Source organism: Nyctibius grandis, chromosome 3, assembly GCF_013368605.1.
Source record: "Nyctibius grandis isolate bNycGra1 chromosome 3, bNycGra1.pri, whole genome shotgun sequence".
In the NCBI taxonomy this organism is placed as follows: Eukaryota; Metazoa; Chordata; class Aves; order Nyctibiiformes; family Nyctibiidae; genus Nyctibius; species Nyctibius grandis.
In genome coordinates this window covers 90,705,533-90,733,076 of record NC_090660.1, presented here as the reverse complement: position 1 = coordinate 90,733,076, position 27,544 = coordinate 90,705,533, and the positions used below count along the sequence as shown (strand labels likewise).

The following is a 27,544-nucleotide window of genomic DNA, read 5'->3' as shown; positions in this document are numbered from 1 at the left end:
GAACTTCCAAGGGGCTCAATGCTTAATTGGAGCAATCTATTTTGTTTTCCCCATACACGTAACAGTTCAGCTTTTTCATGGTATATATAAAAATATCACCAAAAAATAAAGCATGACTGCTAACCTAGTGATAGAAATTGCTATTATATTAATATTATGTATTATAATATTATTATAAATTGATATTATATTATCATGATGACAAAATTTTTCAATATATTGGAATAAAATTCAAAGAGAATTAAGAGAACGGCTTTGTGTTAACACACATTATAATTATGCCTACACAGTATGACTATTCCCACTTATTCCCTCAGACTGGTCTCCTATATCTTACAATAAAATTTTCATTTAATGAATCAGCATTGCTAACAAGATTCCATTTGATGTGTCTCAGCATATTTTGGGTGTAGAACACTAGCATGATTTCAAACAACAACAAAAAAATCTTTCTCTCTCTTTTGTAGGAGAAATATACTCACAAAACCATCCATAGCCCATTTTTCCTCTTTCAGCTTGCTCACAGATGTATGGGAGGGTGCTTTAATGAGATATATGTGGAGCATTAGCCGAGCTTCCTGGCTTTTATACACTCCTATAGAATATAATTTTAAAAAATTATATTTGTGTTGAGTAAAGAAATAATTTCATCTTTAAGAATAAGCATTTAATCTCTTGCCTTAAAAGGGGAAAGCAGGAAGAACAGGTAACATTTTTACCAATATTTTAGTTTAGCACAATGCATTCTTTTGTGAAATTATTTCAATTATCATAAGATTTCAATAGAAACTGGTTTTAGCTGTAGAGAGGACAGAAGGGAAACCTTATACACACAGCTGTTACTTAACAGTTACGGTAACAAGCTTTAGATAGCACAAACATTGACAGTAATCTGATTTGAGATGGAAAATACTGTTCTGAATCAGGCAGAGTATCTTTGAACTTCGCATCCCCACTTTCAATATTTGTAATTTAGTCATCTGGTAAAGAAGGTGTTGACAGGAACATCCGCATCTAAATTATGTTCCAAAAGCTGGTGCTAAATTAAAAATTTCTAAATTTGAAACTATCTCAAAAAAATGGAATTGTCTTCATCAGTCAATATTCCAACACAGCTTCTTCCAGACCATAAGACTTGTATATAACCTTATTTACTTTGTAGGCATAATTAATTTATTCATTTTCATTCCTGCAGAAGAAATATTTAGAATCCAAAAAACCTTATTTATTAATTTGGAGAATGAAAATAAAATAGTAAGATATGTTTAATGATTTGATCTTACATTACAAACACGATGGTGAATAGTGAAAATATAGTCTAGATTTTTTTCCCCCAGATTTTTAACCATTGTTATCAATTAATAGTTTAAACCTTCAGATTTTATATAGAAGACCTCTTTAGTATGTTCATTTCCTTTCTGGCAGAGCACACTGAAATTACAGTGTATTTCATTTGATCTCTTCTATTTGTAGAATCATGCAAGGTTATATTTCACTTTACATGAACAAAAGCTAACGATGGATAAAACAGAAACAAAACTAAAATCAAAACCAAGAAAAGGAAAAAAAACCCCACCCAATTTTACTTCCACCTCCAGAAAATTCCACCAAACTGAAACTAAAATTCACTGGTTTATTGACTCAATACATCACAGAACAGACTTCATACTGTAAATGAATTAGACTTCAACACTGGCTTTCATCCCTCCTCTTTTTTTTTTTTTTATTTTTACTGACTAACAAATGTGGGTGGCTTCAGACTAAATTTAGTTAGTATGTGCTAGCTATGCATGAACTAGAAGAGATCTCTTTTTGTTAACTGAAAACTCCAGTAACAGCAGTACCCTTAATTTTGGTCATTTCCCATTTTTATGTTCATCCAAATTATGTGACATGAACAAGAACTGAAGACAACGCTGAGACATAGAAGAAGGAAGCAGGAAGGTTATGATGTGGTTGCCATCACAGAAACATGGTGGGATGACTCTCATGACTAGAGTACTGCTATGGATGGCTATAAGCTCTTTAAGAGGGACAGGAAAAGCAGGAGAGGCGGTGGGGTAGCGTTGTATGTTAGGGAGTGCTTGGACTGTGTCGAAATTGAGGAAGATGGTGAGGATGACAAGGTTGAATGTCTATGGGTGAAGACCAGGGAGAAGGTCGGCAGGGCGGACATTATGGTGGGAGTCTGTTATAGACCACCCAACCAGGATGAGCAGGTGGACGAGGCATTTTACAAGCGGCTGTCAGAAGCCGCCTGGTCGCCGGCCCTTGTACTCGTGGGCGACTTCAACTTGCCGGATGTCTGCTGGAAATACAACATGGCAGAGAGGAAGCAATCTAGGAGGTTCCTCGAATGTGTGGAGGACAACTTCCTCATGCAAGTGGCAAATGAGCCCACTAGAGGAGGGGCCCTGCTTGACCCGTTGTTTTTGAACAGAGAAGGACTAGCGGGAGATGTGAGGGTCGGTGGCCGTCTTGGGAATAGTGACCATGAAATGTTAAGAGTTTTCGATAGTGGGGGAAGTGAGGGGCAAGAGCAGAACTTCTGCCTTAGATTTCCACCGGACAGACTTTAACCTGTTTAAGAGGTTGGTGGACAGAGTCCCTTGGGAGTCGGTCCTGAAGGGCAAAGGAGTCCAGGAAGGCTGGATGTGCTCTAAAAAGGAATTGCTAAATATTCAGGAGCAGGCTGTCCCGGTGTGTAGGAAGACAAGCCGTCGGGGAAAAAGACCGCTGGTTAAACAGAGAACTTAGGCTACAACCCCATGCAGCGCTACACGCTGGGGGAAGAGTGGTTAGAAAGCGAACCGGCGGAAAGAGACCTGGGGGTGCTGATCGACAGCCAGCTAAACATGAGCCAGCAGTGTGCCCAGGTGGCCAAGAAGGCCAATGGCAGCCTGGCCTCTATTAAGAATAGTGTAGCCAGCCGGTCTAGAGGAGTGATCGTCCCTCTGTACTCAACACTGGTGAGGCTGCACCTTGAATACTGTGTCCAGTTGTGGGCCTCGCACTTCAAGAAAGATGTTGAGGTGTTGGAGCGAGTATACACGAACATTATGTACATACACTCAAAAAAAGAGCATAGAGAAAAATTATCCCACAGACTAAGGCACCACTGTTCTCTGCTAATTTACAATGTTGGATTCACAGGTGTTTCTTGGTGAAAAGCCAATGTGCTTCTTCAGAGCTGGCAATTGGTTTCCCAGTGTACAAGACAGAGTTTAATCTGAGCCAAATAAACAAGTAAAAGCTGTACCTTTTTATTCTCTTAATCCCTATATAGCGTTGTTATTTACACTCATGCTAACCTGATCAAATAACATATGAGGTGGATTGTGAACTGGCTGAAGGAAAGAAGCCAGAGAGTAGTGGTCAGTGGGACAGAGTCCAGTTGGAGGTCTGTGTCTAGCGGAGTCCCGCAAGGGTAGGTTCTGGGACCAGTTCTATTCAATATATTCATTAATGACTTGGATGAGGGATTAGAGTGCGCTGTCAGCAAGTTCGCTGATGAGGCAAAACTGGGAGGAGTGGCTGATGTGCCAGAAGGCTGCGCAGCCATTCAGAGAGACCTGGAGAGGCTGGAGAGTTGGGCGGGGAGAAATTTAATGAAATATAACAAGGGCAAGTGTAGAGTCCTGCATCTGGGCAAGAACAACCCCATGTACCAGTACAAGTTGGGGGCAGAGCTGTTGGAGACCAGCGTAGGGGAAAGGGACCTGGGGGTCCTAGTGGACAACAGGATGAGCATGAGCCAGCAGTGTGCCCTTGTGGCCAAGAAGGCCAATGGCATCCTGGGGTGTATTAGAAGGGGTGTGGTCAGCAGGTCGAGAGAGGTTCTCCTCCCCCTCTACTCTGCCCTGGTGAGGCCGCATCTGGAGTATTGTGTCCAGTTCTGGGCCCCTCAGTTCAAGAAGGACAGGGAACTGCTAGAGAGAGTCCAGCGCAGAGCCACGAAGATGATTAAGGGAGTGGAACATCTCCCTTATGAGGAGAGGCTGAGGGAGCTGGGTCTCTTTAGCTTAGAGAAGAGGAGACTGAGGGGTGACCTCATTAATGTTTATAAATCTGTAAAGGGCAAGTGTCAAGAGGATGGAGCCAGGCTCTTCTCAGTGACATCCCTTGACAGGACAAGGGGCAATGGGTGCAAGCTGGAACACAGGAGGTTCCACTTAAATTTGAGGAAAAACTTCTTTACGGTGAGGGTGACTGAACACTGGAACAGGCTGCCCAGAGAGGTTGTGGAGTCTCCTTCTCTGGAGACATTCAAAACCCGCCTGGACGCGTTCCTGTGTGATATGGTCTAGGCAATCCTGCCCCGGCAGGGGGATTGGACTAGATGATCTTTCGAGGTCCCTTCCAATCCCTAACATTCTGTGATTCTGTGATTCTGTGAACATGCCCGTTTCTAACCTGTGACAGACATGTATATTATAATTACAGAAAACACAGGTGTCATAATAAAAAGAATTAAAAAAGGATGCAGCAAATGATGGAATGCAAAACAGTAAGTGCTGCACAGGGAGAGAACTACTTCTCATTTCAGAAACCTACAAGTAATCAGCTTCCTAGTATCTAAATGTCTTTTCTGATCCATCCCTACTTCCCTGGTCCTAAGATACTCTTTCAATACACAGGATCTCAGTTTTCTATCTGCAAAATAAGGCAAGAAAATAATATTCATTATCTGATGGCACGTGCAATGCCTGTACGTAGAGAGAAAATAGGCATTTGCCATCACTTTTGTGTCCAATTGGGGGAACCTTTTTATTTGGAGGAGGAAGCTGTTTGAATGAGAAAACACAGTTTTTACTTTTACTAATCTTAAAAATATGAAATACTATATCTGCTGCACCTGATAACCTCATAGAAATTACATGGATGAAACTAGACAGACATCATATGATAGAATAAATTCACATAGTCAAGACAAACATGGTTATCAGTCAGAAAATATTTTATGAAATGTTCAGTCCATCTACGGCTTCTCAAGTGGGCCTCTTCAAAGGACACCTACAAAATACATTCAACGGACAAACGTAGTGACTCTACTAGATACTAGAAACTAAGAGCTCAACAGAGACATGGATTCTTTGGCCCATTACATTCTTCGTGTAGACCACTCCGCTCAGAAAATTTCCCCCCTCTTTTTTTCCAACAGGTTAATGTTCTGTCACTTCTGTCCTTGCTGACTTCTCTGGGATAAAGAGTGATGTTAAACTACTGCAGAGAAAGGGGTCCTTAATTGAGAAACAAGATTAAAACCAGCAGTGTCCAGCCTATACATAACTGCGATTTTTAGGCTGCTTCAGTCCTTTCAAAAAGTGTTGTAGACAGACGGTGAAGTTTCAGGAAACTAAGTTTTGCATGATAATATTTATTTCAGGTATTTATTTTATGCTTACTAACACCCCTGTGTTATGCTACCCTGTGGTGTGACAGGCCCATTGTCTGTGTGGCTGAGATGTCGCAGTCAAGGGACTGAGAGTTTGAAAAACAGAAACTATAAACCCAAACATTTTTTACAGTATTTTTGTTTGCCTGCTTGTCAAGATATACGTGTAGTTTCTGCTGATGGTTCACAGCATAGAGAGCTGTATATATTGTGCCAACATAACCATGGCAACAGTGCCCTGTGTGGCAGGGACTCTGGAATATCATAAACCAGGATTGCAATCAAGGACGCTTTCTGAACGGCAGCCATGAGAACAATAAGCCATTGGAATAATCTCCTCAGGAAAGTGGTGGATTCCCCAACATTGGACACTTGTAAGATTCAGCTGGACAGGGTGCTAGGCCACCTTGTCTAGACTGTGCTTTTGCCAAGAAATGTTGGACAGATGATCCCTGAGGTCCCTTCCAACCTGGTGTTCTATGATTGTATGATTTTTTTTCAACTATATAAGGTAGCCTAAAAAGTGTCATCTCTCCTTGCTCTCCATGTTCATTAAGTATCTCTGACTTGCTAGGTCAACACGTATCAATCTCGTCATATTGCTTATTAGTCATTAATAGGCTATTGTAGGGAAATTTTATGATTAAGAATTAAGAAAATCTCAGGAGTAGTAATTTAAGATTATTTATAATATTTAAGGAAGAAACATGAGAATTAGGATGATTCTTTCACTCCTCATTAACTACTAACTCCAAATACAATAAATCCCTGGGAAATTAAAAAAGGGGAGAGAAGGAAAAGGTGGAAAAATCCCTACCTTTGAAAAGGAACTGAACTTGAATGAAAATTTCTTTGATAAGCTAAGAAAGTTTCCAGAACATGTTAAAAGTTTAAGTGTTATGCATAAAGTTACAGGGAACGAATGTATATAAGGAAGAAAAAATTAAATGGAAATGAGTTTTTCTTATCCCATACCTGATAGCAGCAATTCCATATTGCTGTTTGTAAGTGTTGCATTTACTCTTCCTGAAGTTGCATTAAAACTGGTGACTGTCAAAGTCATGGGCTGTTTCTTGCTTTTGTAATTGTAAGATCCTTTCCATATATAATTTTGGGCAAATACATCATCAGGAACTATACAGACATCAAACATATTTCAATACATTTTGCAACTTTTAGTACTTATAAAGTCAAGCACCAACAAAATATATCATAAATATTAGCATTTCCTCTATTTTACCCTCTCTGCTTTTAAGTTTATTAGTTATAATCTTCACATATAAAGCAAAGAAACCTGGCATGAACATTTATGAAAAAAACGTGTTTGTACTGAAGAACACAACCACAACTCTATCTACATTTGCTCCTTTCCTCACATATGGACATGTCCTAAATTAAACCAACTTCACAAAATCTAATTTAACAGCTGTAACCAAAAGACCAGATTCCTCTAACTGCAGGATTTTTTCTATGCCAGCACAGACAGGCAGGGACATACAGCTAGGATTAAGTTTTGCAGAAACTAATATGTATTTAGATATAAAAATTTTTATAAGCATATTTAAATGACATTAAAGAATTATAAGTGTCTTCTTTACTACCTAGTCACTTTTTCTAATGAAAATTTTATATAAGAAGTTTTGTTTTGTCTTCAAATGCTTAAAAAATTATGAGCTTGACCAGAAGAAAAAATAATTCCCCTAATTTAATATTCAAGAGAAATCACAGACTACAGAGAGAATAAATATGCTAGATTTACACTTTTACATTTAATATTTATCATTATCCAACTGTAAAATGATTAATTAAGTAATGCTATTCCAGAAACAGTATGGTTTAAAAAAATGTTACCTATCTAGTAAAAATAGATACATGCAAATCTTTAAAATCTTAACATAAGACACCATTTAAACAATTAAACTGAAGGTGACTGAGGATGGGTTTACTACACTTTCCAAAGGAAATGTATCAAACTTAGCCCTATAAAAAATAAGAACCATTTAAAATCAGCACTTTCACATTATTTGGAGTCACTCACACTGAACTTAAAGCTCTGGGTTCATGTGTGCATTGGCATCTCACATCAGATGATAAGCACAGAATACTTGTCCCCCATTCAAGACTGGGGAACACTGGAATACCCAGCAGTCTTCCTTGATCATTTATTTCAGAGGTCACCCTGTGGAGGGTAAAAGAGCTTTCCTAGGTGTTTTTTTTTGTGTGCATGTATATGTATATATGCATATACTTTTTTGACAAGTAAACACATAAAAACAAAACACCTAGATACTGGGATTGCAAGCTGCAAGCAAGGAAACTGCATGGGGCAAACAGTTTATTGCTGTTGATTTGTGATCTGCCTTAAACTTATTTCCCTACTTTCAGGAAAATTGATCATTATGTATTTTATTTGCAATTAATGCTGATTGTACAAAAAACTTCTGAATGAAAAAACTGATCTTTATTCATTATTGGTAGACATTTAATAGGGTTATAGTCAAAGGCTAATTTTAGTTAAGGAGACTTCTCTCTTCCAAAAGTCTCTTCAGCGGACAGAGAAAGTTTTCTCTTGGATCTAATCAGGACATCCAAAGATAGTCTTCTTTAGCAAATCAGTTAAAACTCGAGTTGACTTCAGCCAGTTAGAGAGACTATCTTAATTTTAGCCTAGAGAGACTAGGCTAAAATTAGCTTTGTGGAAGGCTAAGTTGAAGGCTAATACTGAAATATTTAGGTAAAGAAATTTAAATTAGCAGTATGTAAAAGAAGTGCAAGATTGTGAAAAAAACTGTGAAACAACATGTCTTTAAATTATTTCTGGGTGAATAATATAGTTTCTGAATGAGTAAACTGCATAGGATCTTACACAGAACACAGTGATTTCACTGAAACCAATAAAACTCTCATCACAGTTGGAAATTGTATATGGATATAAATAATACCATATAGTCTAGACAGACTTAAACATTGGAGAATAATTTAATTAATGGTAGTTTTGTTCTGTTAATGTAATGGCTAATCTAATACCCTTTATTTATTCTAAGCCATTCAGTTTAGTCTCACTAAATCGTTTCTCATTGTCTCTTCTACAGAAATTGTTTAAAACTATTGATAACTCAAAGTACTTACCACTTAGTTTGGGACTTGGTGTTCCCAAAGCTGGTCTAGGGTCCTTCACTAATATTTTGGAACCAGCTGTTAGAAAGAATGAATGACAAAATAACAAATCAGTAGCAAATATGTTACTCAGAAACTAGCAAAATAATTTCCATAACATAATTTATTTCTTACAAAGGATATAAGATGTTTCAAACTCAAATACGAATGAGATTTCAGTCAGTATCGACTTAGTATCACAAGAGCACATGTCCACTGTTTTCTTCCATTGCCACATTTTCTTCCACTGCCACATTATCTCCTAAGTCAGTCACCTGAATACTACCAAGTCATTTGCAATACCCAAACAGAGTAGGCTTTCAATTCTGAATCTGCATTTCAGAATTTGCAGACCTGGACTATGCACCTAATACATGAGATGTCTTCTGTCATCTAAGGTAAGTTATGTCATTTAAATTGGGATCCACACAAAACAGAGCTGTGGATAGTGCTTTGACTGGAACCAAAGTAACGCCAAACAGTAAAGAGATACATAACAAGGGCATTTTAAATCCTGTTCCTCTCCGGGGCTTAATTATCTTCAACAGTACTGAGTGAGACATTTTGTGCTCAAGACTGAAAACCCAAAGATGCATGCTTAATCTCTTAACAATGGAGAAGGTCACTGTTTCTTTAAAGAATAGTAACAGAAAGAAAGAAACAAATGAGGCTGTCCACAGTATCTCCAACTGCACAGGTGATTTGAGTACTGAAAGTTGGAGAATTTTATTTCTTCTCTGCTTAGAGCAGGAACTCTCCCACTGCTGAAGATGACGAACTACATGCAATGGGACAGTGTCATTTTCTGCAGCTGAAGCTATTTTATTTTGCAGAAACTAATTTGGATTCACGGGGCTGTAAAGAAGACACATAATTCTGTCTTCTAATGTAGAATACTCTCATGAAGCACTAGGCTCCATTCCTTGCTCCGATGGTTATTTCTATATTTTGGTTTTGGATGTTTGCTTTGAATCCAGGACCTCTACCTCTGATCAATACTCTAAATAATACAGAGAAGAAAAGCAATTCCTTCTCCCTGAGTGGAGTATTTTTCTGCATAAAAAGGAAACTTCAGCAAGAAGCACTGAGAATATTTTTCTTGAGAACAACTTTTAGCTTACTACAGAAGGCTTGCTCTTGGTATATAGAGCAAAACTGGAAAGAAACAAGGGCAGGGGTTGGAATTCAGACTAAAGTTCTCATGGTCTGTTATTACTGATTGATTGATCTCTATTTCCTCTCTGTTTTGAAAGAAACTTACTGAACTTCACAGAGCATGGTTGACCTGGAGGGAATGCTTCAAAAGCATATCCTTTTTGACTACATCAAGCTCAGGTTAGAAGTATCTGAATCAAAATTTCCAAAGGGCTTTAGTATAAAAAGCTGCTGAGTCAATCAGCCTTGCAAGATGGATACATTTCTAGCCAAGTTCAGAACTGAAATTTTAAATAGAAAATAAAATTTAAATACAAATTTTAAATACAAACCCAAAATTAAAACAAGTTAACTATGGAGTTTAAGTTTCTAGGTCCAGATATTTCCTGAATTGGGCTTTAAAGATTACACTACGGTATTTAAAGGATCAAATTCTGATTTAATTCCTCTACAGATCCTTTTAGAGGTCTCAGCTCCAAATGTTTTATTCCTTTTCATCCGAGTTATATTTGTGAAGTTCACAGTCACAGATGAACAACTTGACCTGGTTGTCTTCTCCCTTCCATAGGAGAGAGATGTTTCACCCTTTTGCAACAGATAAAATTGAAACTATTTAAGAGATATTTTACTTTATCTAATTAGAGTTAATACTTTATAATATATTGCTCATTCTTAGCTTTCTCCACTGCTAGAAAGCAAGAAGCAAGACCTCTGATCCTAAAAATTTTACATTTCTGTAACATTTTCTCAGGACATCGTGAGACTAAGTTATATGACAAGGTAGATACACTCATACTTACCACTTAATACTTTTTAAAAAAATTCTAATAAAGGTTCCTTACTATCAAATAGGACAGCTAATACTACTTGTTTCAATACAATCAACAGAAAATTCTTGGATCAAAATACAACCCATGAATCACATTTGGCCTGTGTGGGGATCTGTTCCTTGTCCCCCTTTTTCTTTTCATCATTGTCTCAGAAACCGTCCTATCCCATGTGCTCAGATGCCATCTTCTGGGGTACAGGACTACCTGACCTTGACGACATTTTCTGAGGCAAGAAGTTAGACGCCGACTGGGGTGAGTGACGTCCCCGCCCTGCAGTCCTGCAACCCTCCACTTCCTCCGGAGAGACCCATCCGGGATATCGGGCAACAGCCTGGGAATGAGCCAATCCTACGGCGCGGGAACTGGACCTGTCACACCCTCGGGACTGTGAGTGGTGCGAACTGTAACTGGCAGCTCCACGTCAGCATGACTGTGCAAAAAATCTCTATAAAAGAGGTCGTTTTGCCCCACCATGCGCGTACCCACTGCCAAGAATCAACAGAGGACCCACGGGACGCCGCAGGGTCTAGGGTCACAGAATCACAGAATCACAGAATGTTAGGGATTGGAAAGGACCTCAAAAGATCATCTAGTCCAATCCCCCTGCCGGGGCAGGATTGCCTAGACCATATCACACAGGAACGCGTCCAGGCGGGTTTTGAATGTCTCCAGAGAAGGAGAATCCACAACCTCTCTGGGCAGCCTGTTCCAGTGTTCAGTCACCCTCACCGTAAAGAAGTTTTTCCTCAAATTTAAGTGGAACCTCCTGTGTTCCAGCTTGCACCCATTGCCCCTTGTCCTGTCAAGGGATGTCACTGAGAAGAGCCTGGCTCCATCCTCTTGACACTTGCCCTTTACAGATTTATAAACATTAATGAGGTCACCCCTCAGTCTCCTCTTCTCTAAGCTAAAGAGACCCAGCTCCCTCAGCCTCTCCTCATAAAGGAGATGTTCCACTCCCTTAATCATCTTCGTGGCTCTGTGCTGGACTCTCTCTAGCAGTTCCCTGTCCTTCTTGAACTGAGGGGCCCAGAACTGGACACAATACTCCAGATGCGGCCTCACCAGGGCAGAGTAGAGGGGGACGAGAACCTCTCTCGACCTGCTGACCACACCCCTTCTAATACACCCCAGGATGCCATTGGCCTTCTTGGCCACAAGGGCACACTGCTGGCTCATGGTCATCCTGTTGTCCACTAGGACCCCCAGGTCCCTTTCCCCTATGCTGGTCTCCAACAGCTCTGCCCCCAACTTGTACTGGTACATGGGGTTGTTCTTGCCCAGATGCAGGACTCTACACTTGCCCTTGTTATATTTTATTAAATTTCTCCCCGCCCAACTCTCCAACCTGTCCAGGTCTCTCTGAATGGCTGCGCAGCCTTCCTGTGTGTCAGCCACTCCTCCCAGTTTTGTGTCATCAGCGAACTTGCTGACAGTGCACTCTAATCCCTCATCCAAGTCATTAATGAATATATTGAATAGAACTGGTCCCAGAACCGACCCTTGCGGGACTCCGCTAGACACAGGCCTCCAACTGGACTCTGTCCCATTGACCACCACTCTCTGGCTTCTTTCCTTCAGCCAGTTCACAATCCACCTCACTACCCGATCATCCAGACCACACTTCCCCAGTTTAGCTGTGAGGATGCTGTGGGAGACCGTTTCAAACGCTTTACTGAAATCGAGATAGACCACATCCACAGCTTTACCATCATCTATCCACCGGGTAACATCTTCATAAAAGGCTATCAAGTTGGTAAAGCATGACTTCCCCTTGGTGAAGCCATGCTGAGTGCCCCTAATGATCCCCCTCTCCTTGATGTGCCTAGAGACAGCACCAAGGACAAGTTGTTCCATCACCTTTCCAGGGATGGAGGTGAGGCTGACTGGTCTATAGTTACCCGGGTCCTCCTTCTTGCCCTTTTTGAAGGCTGGAGTGACATTCGCTTTCCTCCAGTCCTCAGGCACCTCTCCCGTTGCCCACGACTTAGCAAAGATGATGGAGAGTGACCTAGCAATGACTTCCGCCAGCTCCCTCAGCACCTGCGGGTGCATCCCATCAGGGCCCATGGATTTATGGACGTCCAGATTGCTTAATTGGTCCCTGACCCAGCCCTCATCTACCAAGATAGACTCCTCCCCTATCCTGACTTCTTCTGGGGCCTCAGGGGTCTGGGACTCCTCAGAACAGCCTCCAGCAGTACAGACAGAGGTAAAGAAGGCATTCAGTAACTCCGCCTTCTTTTTATCCTCTGTCTCCAGGGCCCCCACCTCATTCATCAGTGGGCCTACATTGCCTCTAGTGTTGGCTTTACCTGCAATGTATTTGAAGAAGCCCTTTCTGTTGTCCTTGACCTCTCTTGCAAGGTTTAATTCCAAGGAGGCCTTAGCTTTCCTAGTTGCCTCCCTACATCCTCTGACAACAGACTTATATCACATCTACATGTCTCTTAAATACCTCCAGGGATGGGGACTCAACCACTTCCGTGGGAATCCTGTTCCAGTGCCTGACAACCCTTTCATTGAATAAAGGTTTCCTAATATCTAATCTAAACCTGCCTTGGCACACCTTGAGGCCATCTCCTCTTGTCCTATCGCTTGTTACTTGGCAGAAGAGACCAACACCCACCTCACTACAACCTCCTTTCACATAGTTGTAGAGAGTGATAAGGTCTCCCCTGACTCTCCTTTTCACCAGGCTAAACAAACTCATCTCTCTCAGCTGCTTCCTCATAAGACTTGTGCTCTAGACCCTTCACCAGGTTCATTGCCCTTCTTTGGACATACTCCAGCACCTGAACGTCTTTCTCATAGTGAGGGGCCCAAAACAGAACACAGTATTTGAGGTGTGGCCTCACCAGTGCCAAGTACAGGGGGACAATCACTTCCCTAGTCCTGCTGGACATGCTATCTCTGATACAAGCCAGGATGCTGTTGGTCTTCTTGCCACCTGGCCATGCTGCTGGCTCACATTCAGCCTGCTGTTGATCAACACCCCCAGGTCCTTTTCTGCTGAGCAGCTTTCCAGACACTCTTCCTCAAGCCTGTAATGTTGCATGGGGTTGTTGTGACCCAAGTGCAGGATCCGACACTTAACCTTGTTGAACAGCATAAAACTGGCCTTGGCCCATCGATCCAGCCTGTCGAGATCCCTCTACAGAGCCTTCCTATGCTCAAGCAGATCAACACTCCCACTCAACTTGGTGTCATCTACGAACTTATTGAGGGTGCACTCAATCATTCGTAAAGATATTAAAGAGAATGGGCCCAATACTGAGCCCTGGGCAGCACCACTTGTGACTGGACACCAACCAATTTAACTCCTTTCACCACAAGTCTTTGGACCTGGGCATCCACCCAGTTTTTCGCCCAGCAAGGATTGCACCCGTCCGAGCCATGAGCAGCCATTTTCTCCAGGAGAATGCTATGGTAAACGGTGTCAAAGGCTTTACTGAAGTCTAGGTAGACAACATCCACAGATTTTCCCTCATCCATTAAGTGGGTCACCTTGTCACAGAAGGAGACCAAGTTAGTCAAGCAGGACCTGCCTTTCATAAGCCCATGCTGACTGGGTCTAATCGCCTGGTTGTCCTGTACATGCTGTGTGATGGCACTCAAGATAATCTGCTCCATAACCTTCCCCAGTACCGAGGTCTGACTCACAGGCCTGTAATACCCCAGACCCTCTTTCTGCCCCTTCTCGTAGATGGGCATCACATTTGCTAACCTCCAATCAACTGGGACCTCCCCGGTTAGCCAGGACTGCTGGTAAATAATGGAAAGTGGCTTGGTGAGCACTTCCGCCAGCTCCCTCAGTACCCTTGGGTGTATCCCATCCGGCCCCATAGACTGGTGTTTGTCTAAGTGGTGCAGCAGGTCCCTAACCATTTCCCCTTGGATTATGGGGGCTTCATTCTGCTCCCTGTCCCTGTCTTCCAGCTCAGGGGGCTGGGTATCTGGAGAACAACAGGTCTTACTACTAAAGACTGAAGCAAAGAAGGCATTAAGTACCTCAGTCTTTTCCTCATCCTTCGTGATTATGTTTCCCCCTGCACCCAATAAAGGGTGGAGACAGTGTGCTTTCTTCAAGACCTTGGTAAATACTAACACCATATGTTTGTGGAATTTCCCAGTGATGTATTCTCGTTATAAAAAGAGTTTATTGCATTTATGTTCAGACCTTTTAATCCTGCCTGCTACTGAGAGCGTATTGGCATAGTGTAAGGATCTGAAGGCTTTTATTGCTTATCTTCATGGACAGAGTGTTTTAATTTTTCCTTCTGTAATTAGAAACTTACAGGAGTTCTGTAAAATGAAACAAAGCAGTAAATCAAAGACCACAATAAAGTTCTTTATGGAAACTTTTAACATCCTGCACTTTTCTGTGTATATCAAAAATGACTCAAGATGTCTGATTATTTTTAATAAAAATCTGTCTTTTTCTCATCCTTTGTCATTATGTTTCCCCCCTCATCCAATAAAGGATGAAGATTCTCCTTAGCCCTCCTTTTATTGCTAATTTATTTATAGAAACATTTTTTATTGTCTTTTACAGCAGTAGCCAGATTAAGTTCTAGTTGGGCTTTGGCCCTTCTAGTGCCCTTCTTGTTTTTTCCCTGCATAGACTCATGACATCTTTGTAGTCCTCCTGAGTCACTTGCCTCTTCTTCCAAAGGTCATGAACTCTCTGTTTTTTCCTGAGTTCCAGCCAAAGCTGTCTGTTCAGCCAGGCCAGTCTTCTTCCCCACTGGCTTGTCTTTCAGCACATGGGGTCAGTCTGTTCCTGTGCCTTTAAGATTTCTTTCTTGAAGAATGTCCAGCCTTCCTGAACTCCTTTGCCCTTCAGGACTGCCTCCGAAGGGACTCTGTCAACCAGGCTCCTGAACAGGCCAGCGTCTGCCCTCTGGCAGTACAAGGTGGCAACTCTGCTGACCGCGCTCCTTACTTCTCCAAGAATTGAAAACATAATTTCATGATTGCTGTGCCCAAGATGGCCTCCAACCACCACATCACCTACAAGCTATTCTCTGTTCGCCAACAACAGGTCCAGTGGGACACCTTCCCTGATTGGTTCCCTCACCAACTGTGTCAGGAAGTTATCTATCTTTCACACACTCCAGGAACCTCTGAGACTGTTTCCTCTCTGCTGTATTGTATTTCCAGCAGTCATATGGTAAGCTGAAGTCCAAGGGCTAACAATCGTGAGACTTCTTCCAGTTGCTTATAGAATATTTCATCTGCTTCTTCATCCCAGTTGGATGGTCTATAGCAGACTCTCACCATGATATCTGCCTTGTTGGCCTTCCCCCTGATTCTTACTCATAAACACTCAACCCTATCATCACCATCATTAAGCTCTAGACAGTCAAAACACTCCCTAACATACATGGCTGCCCTACCACCTCTCTTACTTTGCCTATCCCTTCTAAAGAGTTTATAGCCATCCATTGCAGCACTCCAGTTGTGTGAGTCATCCCACCATATTTCCATTACAGCAACTATATCATAGCAGTATTGCAACTGTTATAGTTGCCTTGCAGCTGACACAATCTTTGTAAATAAAATTATCTTGATCTAAATTTAGTAGGTATGTGCAAAAACATAGAGATTCTTACTTTACTGAACTTATGAGAATGTAGTCCACACTGAATCAGTCAGAAGTCTAAAAGCAGGTGTTACCCAAGTATTTGGCCTCCAGAATCATATCTGGAATTGACACCTCTGAGCATGCAAATGAAATACAAGTACATGAAAGCATATGTCCCATTAAAGACAACTGACAAAGGATTAGAGTTATCCTCTTAGATGTTCTCCCTCCTAGTTCTTCTTGCCATTCTGCCTTATCTTATTAGATTGCAAGTAAAGAAAATCACTGAAATACAATAGAGGAGAGATATAGCGGGAAATAGAAGAGCTTACCTTCACAAACTGGAACTTTTCCAGTCCATGTGCCATCAGACCTACAGGCTCTATGTTCTGACCCTCCTGCCAGAAAGAAGCCTGTCTGACAAGTATAAATCAATGTATAACCAAGTGAGGGAAGATCCATTCCTGCAACATCAGCATGAGTTGGTGTTTCTGGTTGTTTACAGCTGTGAGCTACAAAGAAAAGATAAAATATCTTTCAGTCAAAATATTTCTGAAAAAATAATCTACACCCATTCTGACAGGTAACTAATAAAGAAAAAAGCATCAAAAAATATATTAATATATTTTTAATTCACATCAAAAATTACTTCATAGTCTATAAATTACTGTCCTGAGCCTGTAAATACACACTTGAAAATGGACCTTTCAATTTCAAGGGATCAAAAATCGGTTTAAATGGACTTGCATGAGCTAAATTAATTGTCTGCATATGCAAACACAAACAGCACACATCTTATCACAGTTAAAAGCAATCATGTCTTGTGACTTACATGACTTAACAATATCTGTGTAGTATTGAATAACAGTAAATAAATGGGTCATTTGGAAAACATTACAAAAGGTCAAGGAGAAATTGTAGGTGAGGCAAGTTTTAAATGTTAGGCAGAAAAATTAATTACTATACATAATCTCATGTAAAATGACTCATATCTTTAACAACCACCAGAATCTAAGAGTCTTGTGTTATCTCAAAACCAGCATACCTTCAAGAGCAGAGCTCACCTTTCAACACACTGAGCTACTGATTTGGTCTTTGCTTAGGGGGAACGCTAGCACCAAATGAAACACTGTCTTATTCTGTAGATATTCTCTCCATACACTAAAGTGATTCTATAAGGTCAGACCTTATAAGGTGAGACTATCTCCAGAAAAATACAGCTGGCTAGATGGAAACTAGAAAGATTAACCATGGTTATGCTTCCAGTAAATCAGCACTATTTACCAAAGTGTAAAAGATCTAAGAAATGAAATGCTACTTCCTGTACCCAAGTAAGAAGATTCTCTCCATTTCAGAATCAAAAATTTCCAATTACAAACCTTTTTGTCCCCCTTGTTAAAATACCCTGGCTCCTAAGTTGTGAAACAGCTCAAACCCTTTACGAGAGGTAATTGTAACTATCTGCTCCAGTACAAGTTAGGATTGTGCAAGGCTTTCCTACATGTCCTGTTCTCACCACCTCCTCCTAAGTCTTTCACTCTCTTCATTGGAAGGGTTGCACCCTCTTAGATAGAAACTTACTGTTTTCAGCATCTCTCTGGATGAAGAGCTGTCTGTTATACTCATTATATTGTGTTGTTTTTTTTTTTAATTCTATAGGCTATTGTAGAAAAAATCCCCCACAAAATCACATTTCTAGCTGCTGTAAGCTCGTAATGCAAATTTGTATTAACTTTAAGTTAATAAAGCTACATAAATTCAGTTAACTTTATAACAATATTACAGTAACTAAATAGCCTATATAAAAAATTGATAGATCAAAAATCTGTCATTTACTTACGTATACATTCTGGCTGGATTCCACTCCATGTAAGATCAGGAAGGCAAGTTCGTGTTGTTGAGCCATGGAGCAGGTGTCCTTTTTTACACTGAAATTGAACAACATTTCCCACCTGTTGAAAAGTAGAAAACACAGTAGTATTTTTATGAAGAAATATCAGTTGGGGTTTTTTTCCAAATTTGATAGCAAACTCCTTCACATAATACAGGCTCAATAAATTGTGATGCTCTTTCTGTAGGAAGTAAATTAATTTCACAGAGCATTTTGATATAAAATAAAAATTTGTTTCATTCTCATTAAAATTACTTTTCCCCCAAATTGAAATCCTCGATGGAAGAGAATCAAAACCTCATCTTCTGTGGTCTCTCTGGTGTGTTGCTTTGGGCCCAGAACAGTTGAGGAACTGAAAGTTTGGAAACCAAGCTTCTTGTGGCTTCCTAGCTCTAAACTGAGGAGGAGCCAGTTAGGCAATCTTGCAGCTAACCAAGGAAGTTGCAGAGCTGAAATGGGTAATAGATTCTGCTGGACCTTTACTGAACTAGACCCCCTTTGTGGAATGTTGGATGAATTCACAAATTATAATGAGAAATATTTCATTAGAACACGCAAGGCCTGGTCAACAACACTGTCTCATTCTTCCAAAGCTATAATGTTCCTATAATATTTTAATTTTGTTTTTGATGACAAGAGGTAAAAAAGAATCATTCTTTAAACCATGCAGATAATAGAAACCAGAACACAAGTACATTACAATTTGCAATAGCAATTCACCTGAGATGAGTTTTTAATTAGCATTCTTTTTATGGGTATGTGTTGCATAAAAAGGAAAATAGAATTCTTTAGTCAATAACAGTTTCTGCACAAACATAACATGAAGTAACTTTTTCAGCATGTCCAGTCATGGTGACATTGATGACGCCCCCTCCCTGGAGGTGTTTAGGGCCAGACTGGATGAGTCTTTGAGCAATCTGGTCTAGTGGAAAGATGTCCCTGCCTGTGGCAGGGGTGTTGGAACTAAATGATCTTTAAGGTCCCTTCCAACTGAAACCATTCTATGATTCTATAATAAAATGCAAATAATTCTCAGGTTCCATCAAAAGCAGGGAAATTAGATTACAAGTATATCATTCAGAGAGTAGCTTGTTACATACTGCAAGTGGTTAACTCAAAGGTTAAGGTGCGTAGATCATATCTACTGTTCTGCAGTGACCTCTACAAATGTATTTATCAACTCATGTTTAAACAAGAAGTTGAAAACTTTGAACTGTATGTGACAGCACATTTATGGTTTTGGTTTTGGATTTTTTTCATCATTTTGTTTAAATTTATAAAACTTGATTCAAATTGATGCTCAAAGGTAAAATGTGGACTCTTTCACAAAAGTTTAGTCCTGGGAAACGGCATTTTACTGATAGTCATTTGAAACTTCGTAGTACTATTCCATTTCAGCTCAAGCTTCTAATCAGAATGAAATTAAATTTAATAATAACCCATGAACTACAGATAGTAACTCATCAACACAGTATACAATTTAAAATCCATCTCCCTTTCTTTCCCTCTTTACTGTGCTTACTGGACTATCTAAATTCCTTTTAAAAGATTTTGAAGAAAATACACTAAATCACTTTCACAATTAAGCACAAAGTGGAAAACATTAAAAGTTTTAGAAGTTTCAACAAACGTATATAGAAGTACTTTTATGTGTGGTAAAGAGCTTAGTTAAAACAACCACCATCAATATATTGTTTTACAACAAATACTAGTCTTATGAAAGATTTGTTCATTTCAGTAATCTGCCTCTATTGAAGCAATCTCCATTCACAACTATAGAAGGAACATCTGCCCTGATAAACTTTAGCTGTCAAGGAAGACAATATTTCAACACTGTCTTTAAAACCAGGACCCTTTCACCCTTGCTCATACCAAAAAAATCCAACCAAAACCAAACCTCAGCTTAACAGTTAAATGTAGTTTCTTAATATACATCTGAATAGGAACTTAATTTTCTTTCCACTTTATTCTTTCAAAATTGACTCTATGATCTTCCTGAATATAAAATGTTTAAGAAAAAATATAATTGTTTTATGATATGGAGTAGCTGGACATTATGGAAGTCAGTGAGGTAAGGAGGTTAATTGGCTACTTACATATTTAATTCTAAACTGCAACTAAGCTAGAGATTCAAACTTTAGTAGTCAATAGCAACTCCAGAAGTAGCTACTATACGGCTTTAACTGCCTAGTTACACTACTTCACTTATTTTCAATTAATATTTTATGTGCTACATTCTTTTTTTTTTTAAAAAAAAAAATATATCTTCTTTTCAGAGCTCTCATTATATGATTATCATTCATATATTAGCTCAATACCACTTAAATATGGGCAATACTAAACTAACCAGATAACTGTAATCTTGAAATTTTCATCTACTTTTTAGTAGGATATTACCTAAAATAAATTTGACATTATATAGAATATCTTTAGAGGAATAAAAAGTCAATAGATCAAAAAAAAATGAATTCAGTATATTCAATAAAATTCAGTATATTGTAATTCTATTCATCAAGAATGGCCTGAACAGAAAGTTCATACTTTGTGAGTTGAAACGGCTGGAAAATCATGTCCGTAAAGTCTTTAGACCTTCAAGACTCAGTGGGTAACAGTGAAAAAAGGAAGGAGGTGTGTTTTTTCCATTTTCTGTAACTTCTCTCTCTTCTTTAGCTGCCTGCTCATTACTTTGGATAGTCCTTTATGAACTGAGTCTTCTGCTGGACAGATATATTGAAGGAAAACTGTTATCTGAAGAGCAGAACCAAGAAATCCATAGAAATTTTTTCCACTGTTTGTCCGTATTCACTGCATCTCTCCCTACCTTATGGCTTCACTGAAGCTTGATTGCCTCAGCATCAAACCAGTGATATATCAGTGAGATAAGGAAATGGCTCAAGTTGCCAAGTAAGTGGAAAGGTTGAGTTGCTAGCATTCCACAATTAAAAAAAAAATACACCAACCAAAAAAAACCCCACAGCTAAGAAACAAAACTCAAAACAAACCACTGTTGATATTGCAACCAGTTGTTGCAATACCAACTTTTCTATCCAAAACAGTAACTACTAGTGAAACTGTTTTCCTTATTTCCTCCAAAAAAATGAATGTCACCTCTCTTATCCTTGTTAGGGAAACACAAGGTTTGTATATGTAAGCCCTGAAAGTATCGTCAAAAATCCAAAATTTTCTCAAGTGATTAAGGTGTTTTTAGAAGTGTTTCCATGCTATTCAAGATAATGAATAAATAAAAAAAAAGAATGAGGCTTCCTGCTCCTAAAAAAAAGCTTACAAGCAATATGTAATTATTTATTAAAAAATTTTAAAAAGTAATTTAAAAAAGACTTTTTGGGAAGTCTATTTTGCAATATTCTTGTGCCAGAGGCACCAAGTGGCACTACAATACAGCCTTCTATGGTCTTAAAGAATTCCCAGTCTTGAGATGTTCTGATTTGTTCGAATATTTTGTTATACAGCTTGAATAGAAACACTAGTGAGGAGAGCTGAGGAAACAGCTGAAATATCTTTGTTCACTGTACTATCTGGTTTTAGGGAAGAATTGCTCGATGTGCAACAGTTTTTGCATCCAATCCTGAAAAAAAAAATATTTCCTTGTATACTACTTGAACATCTCTGTTCCATAGCTGCTTTTTTTTATAGTGTCAGTTATGGCTGGGATATTCCCAAAATGAACATCACTAACTTTTCCTTTTGCTAAGAACCAAAGACCATATATTTGCTATTCCCTAACAGAAGAAGTAGTAATTTGAGAAGGAAATGCGTAAATATGAACATGCATCCATTTATAAAGAATAGGATAGTACTCTAGATACTATTTTTTATCAAAATAATGTAATAATAATGTACAATAATTATAAAAATAACAATAATAAATTATTATCCTTATTATTTCTTAGATTCCTTATAAGAATAGAAGATATTTTTAACTTTCATGAGTTACTCTACATTCAGTTTTTTTCTTAGATTTCTGTTTACCAAAGAACATGAAGATACTCTAACAAGAATCTCCATCCCCAGCAATTCATGCCAGAGCATCAAGAGGCTAAAGGAATGTCAGTTATTTCTCTTCAAGTGAATGAAAATACGATTTACCAATTCTTTGCTGTATCTTGTTTGGTAGTCCAGTAATACAGTATTGCCATTACTAGTAACAGGCTATTGAGTTTGCAAGAGCTCTGAACAGAGGCTTGCTAGGCTTCCTTTGTCTGAAAGAGTCTTGAGTGGCCTGGAGTTTTTTGTTTGTTTGTTTGGGTTTTTTTTAAATTTGGTTTAGCTGTAACATCAAATTTTCTTGTGATCAGGTGGCTATGACTAATTTTTATTCTTCCTTTATCTTTCTATGGTACAACCACAGCTTTATATTTACAGTAGTATCAAGAAGCTATTATGAGCAGAATGAGTTATTTGCCACTTATGTGATGCGGTATAGAGAAATACAGTCCTGACACTGGAATGATAGCAAAGGCCTTGAGAAATGGAGACACAGGATACTGTGAAGAAGACTACAGGTGTGGGTATGATAAGACTTGTGACACAGACTTGGCGCTGGAGATCCCATTGCTGTGAACACCTCATCCATAGTCGCTTAAAGAAATGCAGACCTGGACAGAATCAGGTTTCAGCAGAAAAGAACAAGTATCTAACACAGGTGAAATGTGCCTTATAGAGTTGTGACTCGACCCCTTAACCAAACTAGCAGTAGTTTGGTACAGGCTCCAAAGGAGGTAAAAGCCTGAGCCATAGCTGGGCCAAGTTTCAATCTGTTCTCTGAAAACCCAGAAAGGAGTAGAGTCATCGATGTACATGAGCTTGGAAAATCGATCATGTGACTGACACATGAAAAGCAGGTGGCTTTTCCAAGACTCATTTATCAAAGAACAAAGTAAGTTGTGGCAAGGAGTTTCATGCTTATCTTCCCCATCGCATGTAATTTGACTACGAGCCAACCACTTTATTCCATAAATATGACAGCCTAAGTGAGCCTTCTTTGAGCTCTCCCTGCTAGGCAGCGTGGCTGCATGGCAGTGATGTCCCCTTGAGCTGGGACACCTCTCAAAGTTGCTGCTCGAGGCACAGAGACCTTTTATCAATTGTAGATCTTTGGTAAGTGACTGATAATATGTTGAATCAATACTAATGAAATATTATTAATCCAGGGAGTAATTAAATATGAATTATTATAAGCTCTGCACAGGTAATTCCATTAGAAATAAACGGTTGACGAAGTCTAAGATTAGATCTAACCTCACCTTAGCTCCATCAGGAGTTTAGAAAGCAAGGAGGTCCATTCTGAACCTCGTGACTCAATGGGAGGGTCTTCCTTACCCTTCTGCATCTCTGCTCTCTGTGTGAATCATTCTGACTCGAGTCTAACTCAATGCAGTAATTAATCAAGTGTACCTTGACATTGAATCTTGTTAAACCACTGTCAAATTTCCATTGATCTTTGTTATCAATAAAATATATTGTTGAAACATATTGCAAATTCCCTCTTTTGAGTGAGGTGCATTCCACTCATTTTGCAATAAATTGGCATAGTTGGCAGGATCCTAAATCAGTATTCACAACAAGATTAAATTGAAATATAATGTGGAGCTGCAGTGTGAGTAGTGTAAAAGTGTGTTAGAAACATTATAAATAATCCCAGATGAATCAAGAATGACAGAGACCAAAAAAAAAAGGAAGGAAAAAAGACGTCAAAACAACATTCCTTCCAGTGAAGCACTCCAGATTCTGACACTAACATCGCCCACTGACACCAGGCTGAAGCCATAGACCTCAGGATCCTGAGAAGCTGAAGGAACCAGGAAAATTATGTGGTGTCTAATAAGGCTTAAATTACATTTTCATTGATTCAGTGATTATGCCAACTGTGCTAATGGAGACAGCTATACTGTGGTAGTACAGCACTTCTCTTGTAATTTCATCTTACAATTCAATCAACACTAAAGTTTTTATAAGCATTACATTCACAGAAGGAGATTATTTGCAAGGTTGCTTCACATCTGCAGATCAAGTTTCATATGGTGTTTCATAAAATAGAACCCAACAGCTAACACAGGGCTACCACTACAGTAATGTGGCTATTTTCCTTTCTAAATTAAGACTATCCTTTGGCTCCCTTCAGGCTTTAATGTAGGGGGAAATAGCTGAATTTCTACAAAAATATATGTTGGAAAAGTTTGAGAAGTAATAAATCTTACATATATGACTGATAGATCTAAGCAGTTCTAAACAGTTTCTTCAATTCAGTAGTATCTTGTGTTACAACAGCTTATGGTGAAAGTGCTATAAGCAATTTTCTATGTTACTAGCAATATATCTGAAGAAATATTTCAAAACTGCTGTTTCTTTCCAAGGAGCAATTTATTTTCCAGATTACAGATGAAATCAGTATTCACTAAGTTCTAAAGATATTTTGTCTTCATTGTAACACACTGCTAAGGTAGATCTGTCAAACAAAAAATACTCAGATGAAAGAGAAACATCCGAGAAGTACATATTCATAACAATTAAAGCAGGTGATGTTACTCATTTACATGTCATACATTAGCTTCTTAAGTGATAGAAAGCTCATTAATATGCCAGAGAAACTGTGACAATATAGAAAAAGGTCATTGCAACGATGCATTTCTTACACAACTGAATAAAGAGCTGCCCTCTAGCATAATATTAGATTATACCCAAAGAAAGTTAGCCCAAGGACTGCCCCTGCATATTCTATCTTGACATGAAACAGCACTTCATTCCTCGGAGAAAACTGAGACAATTGTATTACCACTCACATATGATTGTGATCTAGCACAGTCTGAAAACCCAAAGATTGCTAAAACAATCACTAAACAGGAGGAATACTGTGTAAAGGCCATCAAAATGACAAACCAAAGAAATTTTTGGCCATGAAACTTTGAAAAGTCTTTAGCTACAACCTTTACTTTTAAAAACTAATTTCATGTTGTAGATCTGTTCAAATTTAAATCAGCCCATTCTTGCATTTCTGGCAATCTGCAGTTTTTATTTAACTCCTACTACTAGACAGGCACCACATACAACCGGCGAGCTGCTAGCTTACTCTTCTGCCTAGTCCTCTTCACATGTCTGCAGCTTTCAGCCCTGACACCAAACACAGATGTAGCAGGATAGTTTAGACTCTTTCTTAGTTTGTTTGCAGCTGCCTTATCAGATTCCTAGCAAATTATAGGGCACATTTTTGCATCTGTACACCATTCACCCATGAAAACATCCCACTGACGTCACTGTTTTGTGCGATTCATGAAATCAGAAATTCAGAAGCATTTTCAATTTCACAATTCTGTTTCCAACAGAAGCATATGTAAACACCATTTGCCACAACACACCCTTGTAGAAAAGGCAGCCAATACCCTCCTGGGATGCATCAGGCAGAGCATTACCAGCAGGTTGACGGACATGATTGTTCCTCTCTGCTCAGCACAGGTGAGACACAAGTGGGTGTTGGGTCCAGTTCTGGGCTCACCAGTGCAAGAGACAGGAACATACTGCATTGAGTCAAGTGATGGGCCACAAAGGTGATTAAGGGACTAGAGCATCTGGCATACAAGGAGTGGCTGAAAGAGCTGGAATTGTTTAGCCCACAAAAGAAAAGGCTCAAGGGGAATCTTATCAGTGTGTATTAAAACTTACTGAGGGCAGGAAAGGTGCCAGAGACAGACTTTTTTTCAGTGGTGCCCAGTGACAGGATAAGAGACAATAGGCACAAGTTGAAACATAGGAAATTCTGTTTAAAAATAAGAAAAAGCATTTTCACTCTAAGGGTGATCAACTTAGAAGAGGTTGCCCAGAAAGGCTGGGGAGTTTCCATTTCTGGAAATATTAAAAACCACCTGAACACAACCCTGATCAACCTGCTTTAGCTGACCTTGCTTTAGAAGGGGGGTTGAACTAGAAGCTCTCCAGAAGCATCTGCCAGCCTCTGTGACTCTGTGATTCATTTGTGGTGACATTATTTCCAAATGTAACAACAGAATTGCTCTCAGGGAAAAAAAAATCCACTGTTTTTCAGAGTATGTCTACACTAGCAGTTTGGCATACAGTACACACACTTTTAAGGAGAAAAAGCCTACTTGATCAATAGTAGGGAATACATATATATTTGTGGGGAGATACTGAACTCCTTCAAGGTGAAACCTTGCAGAACTTGATCACCAGGGTTTCATGTAGCACATTGCTAATAGGGACACAAGGTCAATGTAATCCAACAGCTAGAAATAAGGAAACACAGCAACCCTTTAGCAACCATCTCTTACAAGGCATGAGCAGTTTCTGAACCTCTAATAAGAAGTTTCTAGACTTTGAGGTAACCTAAAAATATTCTACTATTCAAGGATAAAAAATAATATACTCTACCTGATAACCAAATGTGTTGTTTTGTGACCCATGCCTTGGGACTCCTGGATTTTCACATGCTGTGCGAGTAGGTTCTTAAAAAAAAAATTACAATAAATTAAAGACAAAACAAATTACAGTATTTTAATGAAATGCATGAATGTATCACAAAATTAAGCTTATTCAACAACATGCAATAAGCCAATGAGAGAAGCAAAAATAAAGTGACTTGATTCTTAAAGAGTATAGAATAACATCAGGATAACTCAAAACAGCTGAAAATTCCTAAATTGACTTAGCAGGAAAAGGAATAATAAAATAATAAGCATTTCAAGAAATTTCAATAATATGAGTTTAACCTTACCTATACATCGAGGAGAAGAACCACTCCATGTGCCATCTGCTTGGCAAATCCTGGTACTGGAGCCAACCAAAATAAAAGGAGGATTACAGCTGAAAGAGACTTCTGACTGATAGATGAAGCTTTTGCCTTCTCTTTTCCCTTGAGCAGGTACTCCAGGGTCACCACAAAACTTTGCTGTGAGAAAAGACATGATAGAAAAGGAATGTGTCATTTTTTAGAATACACAAAAATAACATTTATCTGAACACTGTCAAGCAGTTACTGCAAATTTTTTATTTATTTTATTTAATACAGGTCATATACAGAAGCATTTAATAGGAATTCAAAGAGAGAAAAGTTAGCCAATCTCTAGTCTGCTTCAGTTTGCGGTAGTTTTGCTAGCTGTTCAAAATGCCTGCATAGTGGACTTGATCAGTAGCTTGAAGCTGACGCTCAAGGTTACACAACTTATTATATTAAGGTTAAAACATCCACAATTCACCTCTGCCCCAAACCACATCAATCTGCAAATCCTCCTATTGACAGCAATCAGAGTGTACCAAACCTTCATGTCAATCTCCCATCCTCTCCTGTTTTCTGGCACCTACCCAGTGCTCAACATTTTTGTATGATTAAAGGATTTGTCAGACAGATTTTAGGAATTGTAAATTCTTATTTCCTCATCCTTCACTGAAAGATAAGATTTGGTGTATATGGAAGTACAACACTTGAAAGTTAGTACAGCTAGCAAAATTAAAAAAAAAAAAAAGCAAAGAAATTTCAGCAGCAATCTAAAAGTCCAACACTA

General features: G+C 39.1%; 1 protein-coding gene across 3 annotated transcripts in view; it reads right to left on the bottom strand.

Moving 5' to 3' along the window:
* Nucleotides 1-27,544, bottom strand: part of CSMD3 (CUB and Sushi multiple domains 3) — a 790,297-nt gene that overhangs the window by 7,003 nt on the left and 755,750 nt on the right. For all 3 annotated transcript variants that reach the window (XM_068397267.1, XM_068397268.1, XM_068397269.1), the window contains 7 exons: nt 26,758-26,931; nt 26,415-26,488; nt 17,964-18,075; nt 16,456-16,635; nt 8,525-8,590; nt 6,371-6,529; nt 483-595 (listed from right to left, as the gene is read on the bottom strand). In XM_068397267.1, coding sequence (XP_068253368.1) covers nt 483-595; nt 6,371-6,529; nt 8,525-8,590; nt 16,456-16,635; nt 17,964-18,075; nt 26,415-26,488; nt 26,758-26,931 — 878 coding nt within the window. The remainder of the gene's footprint in view (nt 1-482; nt 596-6,370; nt 6,530-8,524; nt 8,591-16,455; nt 16,636-17,963; nt 18,076-26,414; nt 26,489-26,757; nt 26,932-27,544) is intronic.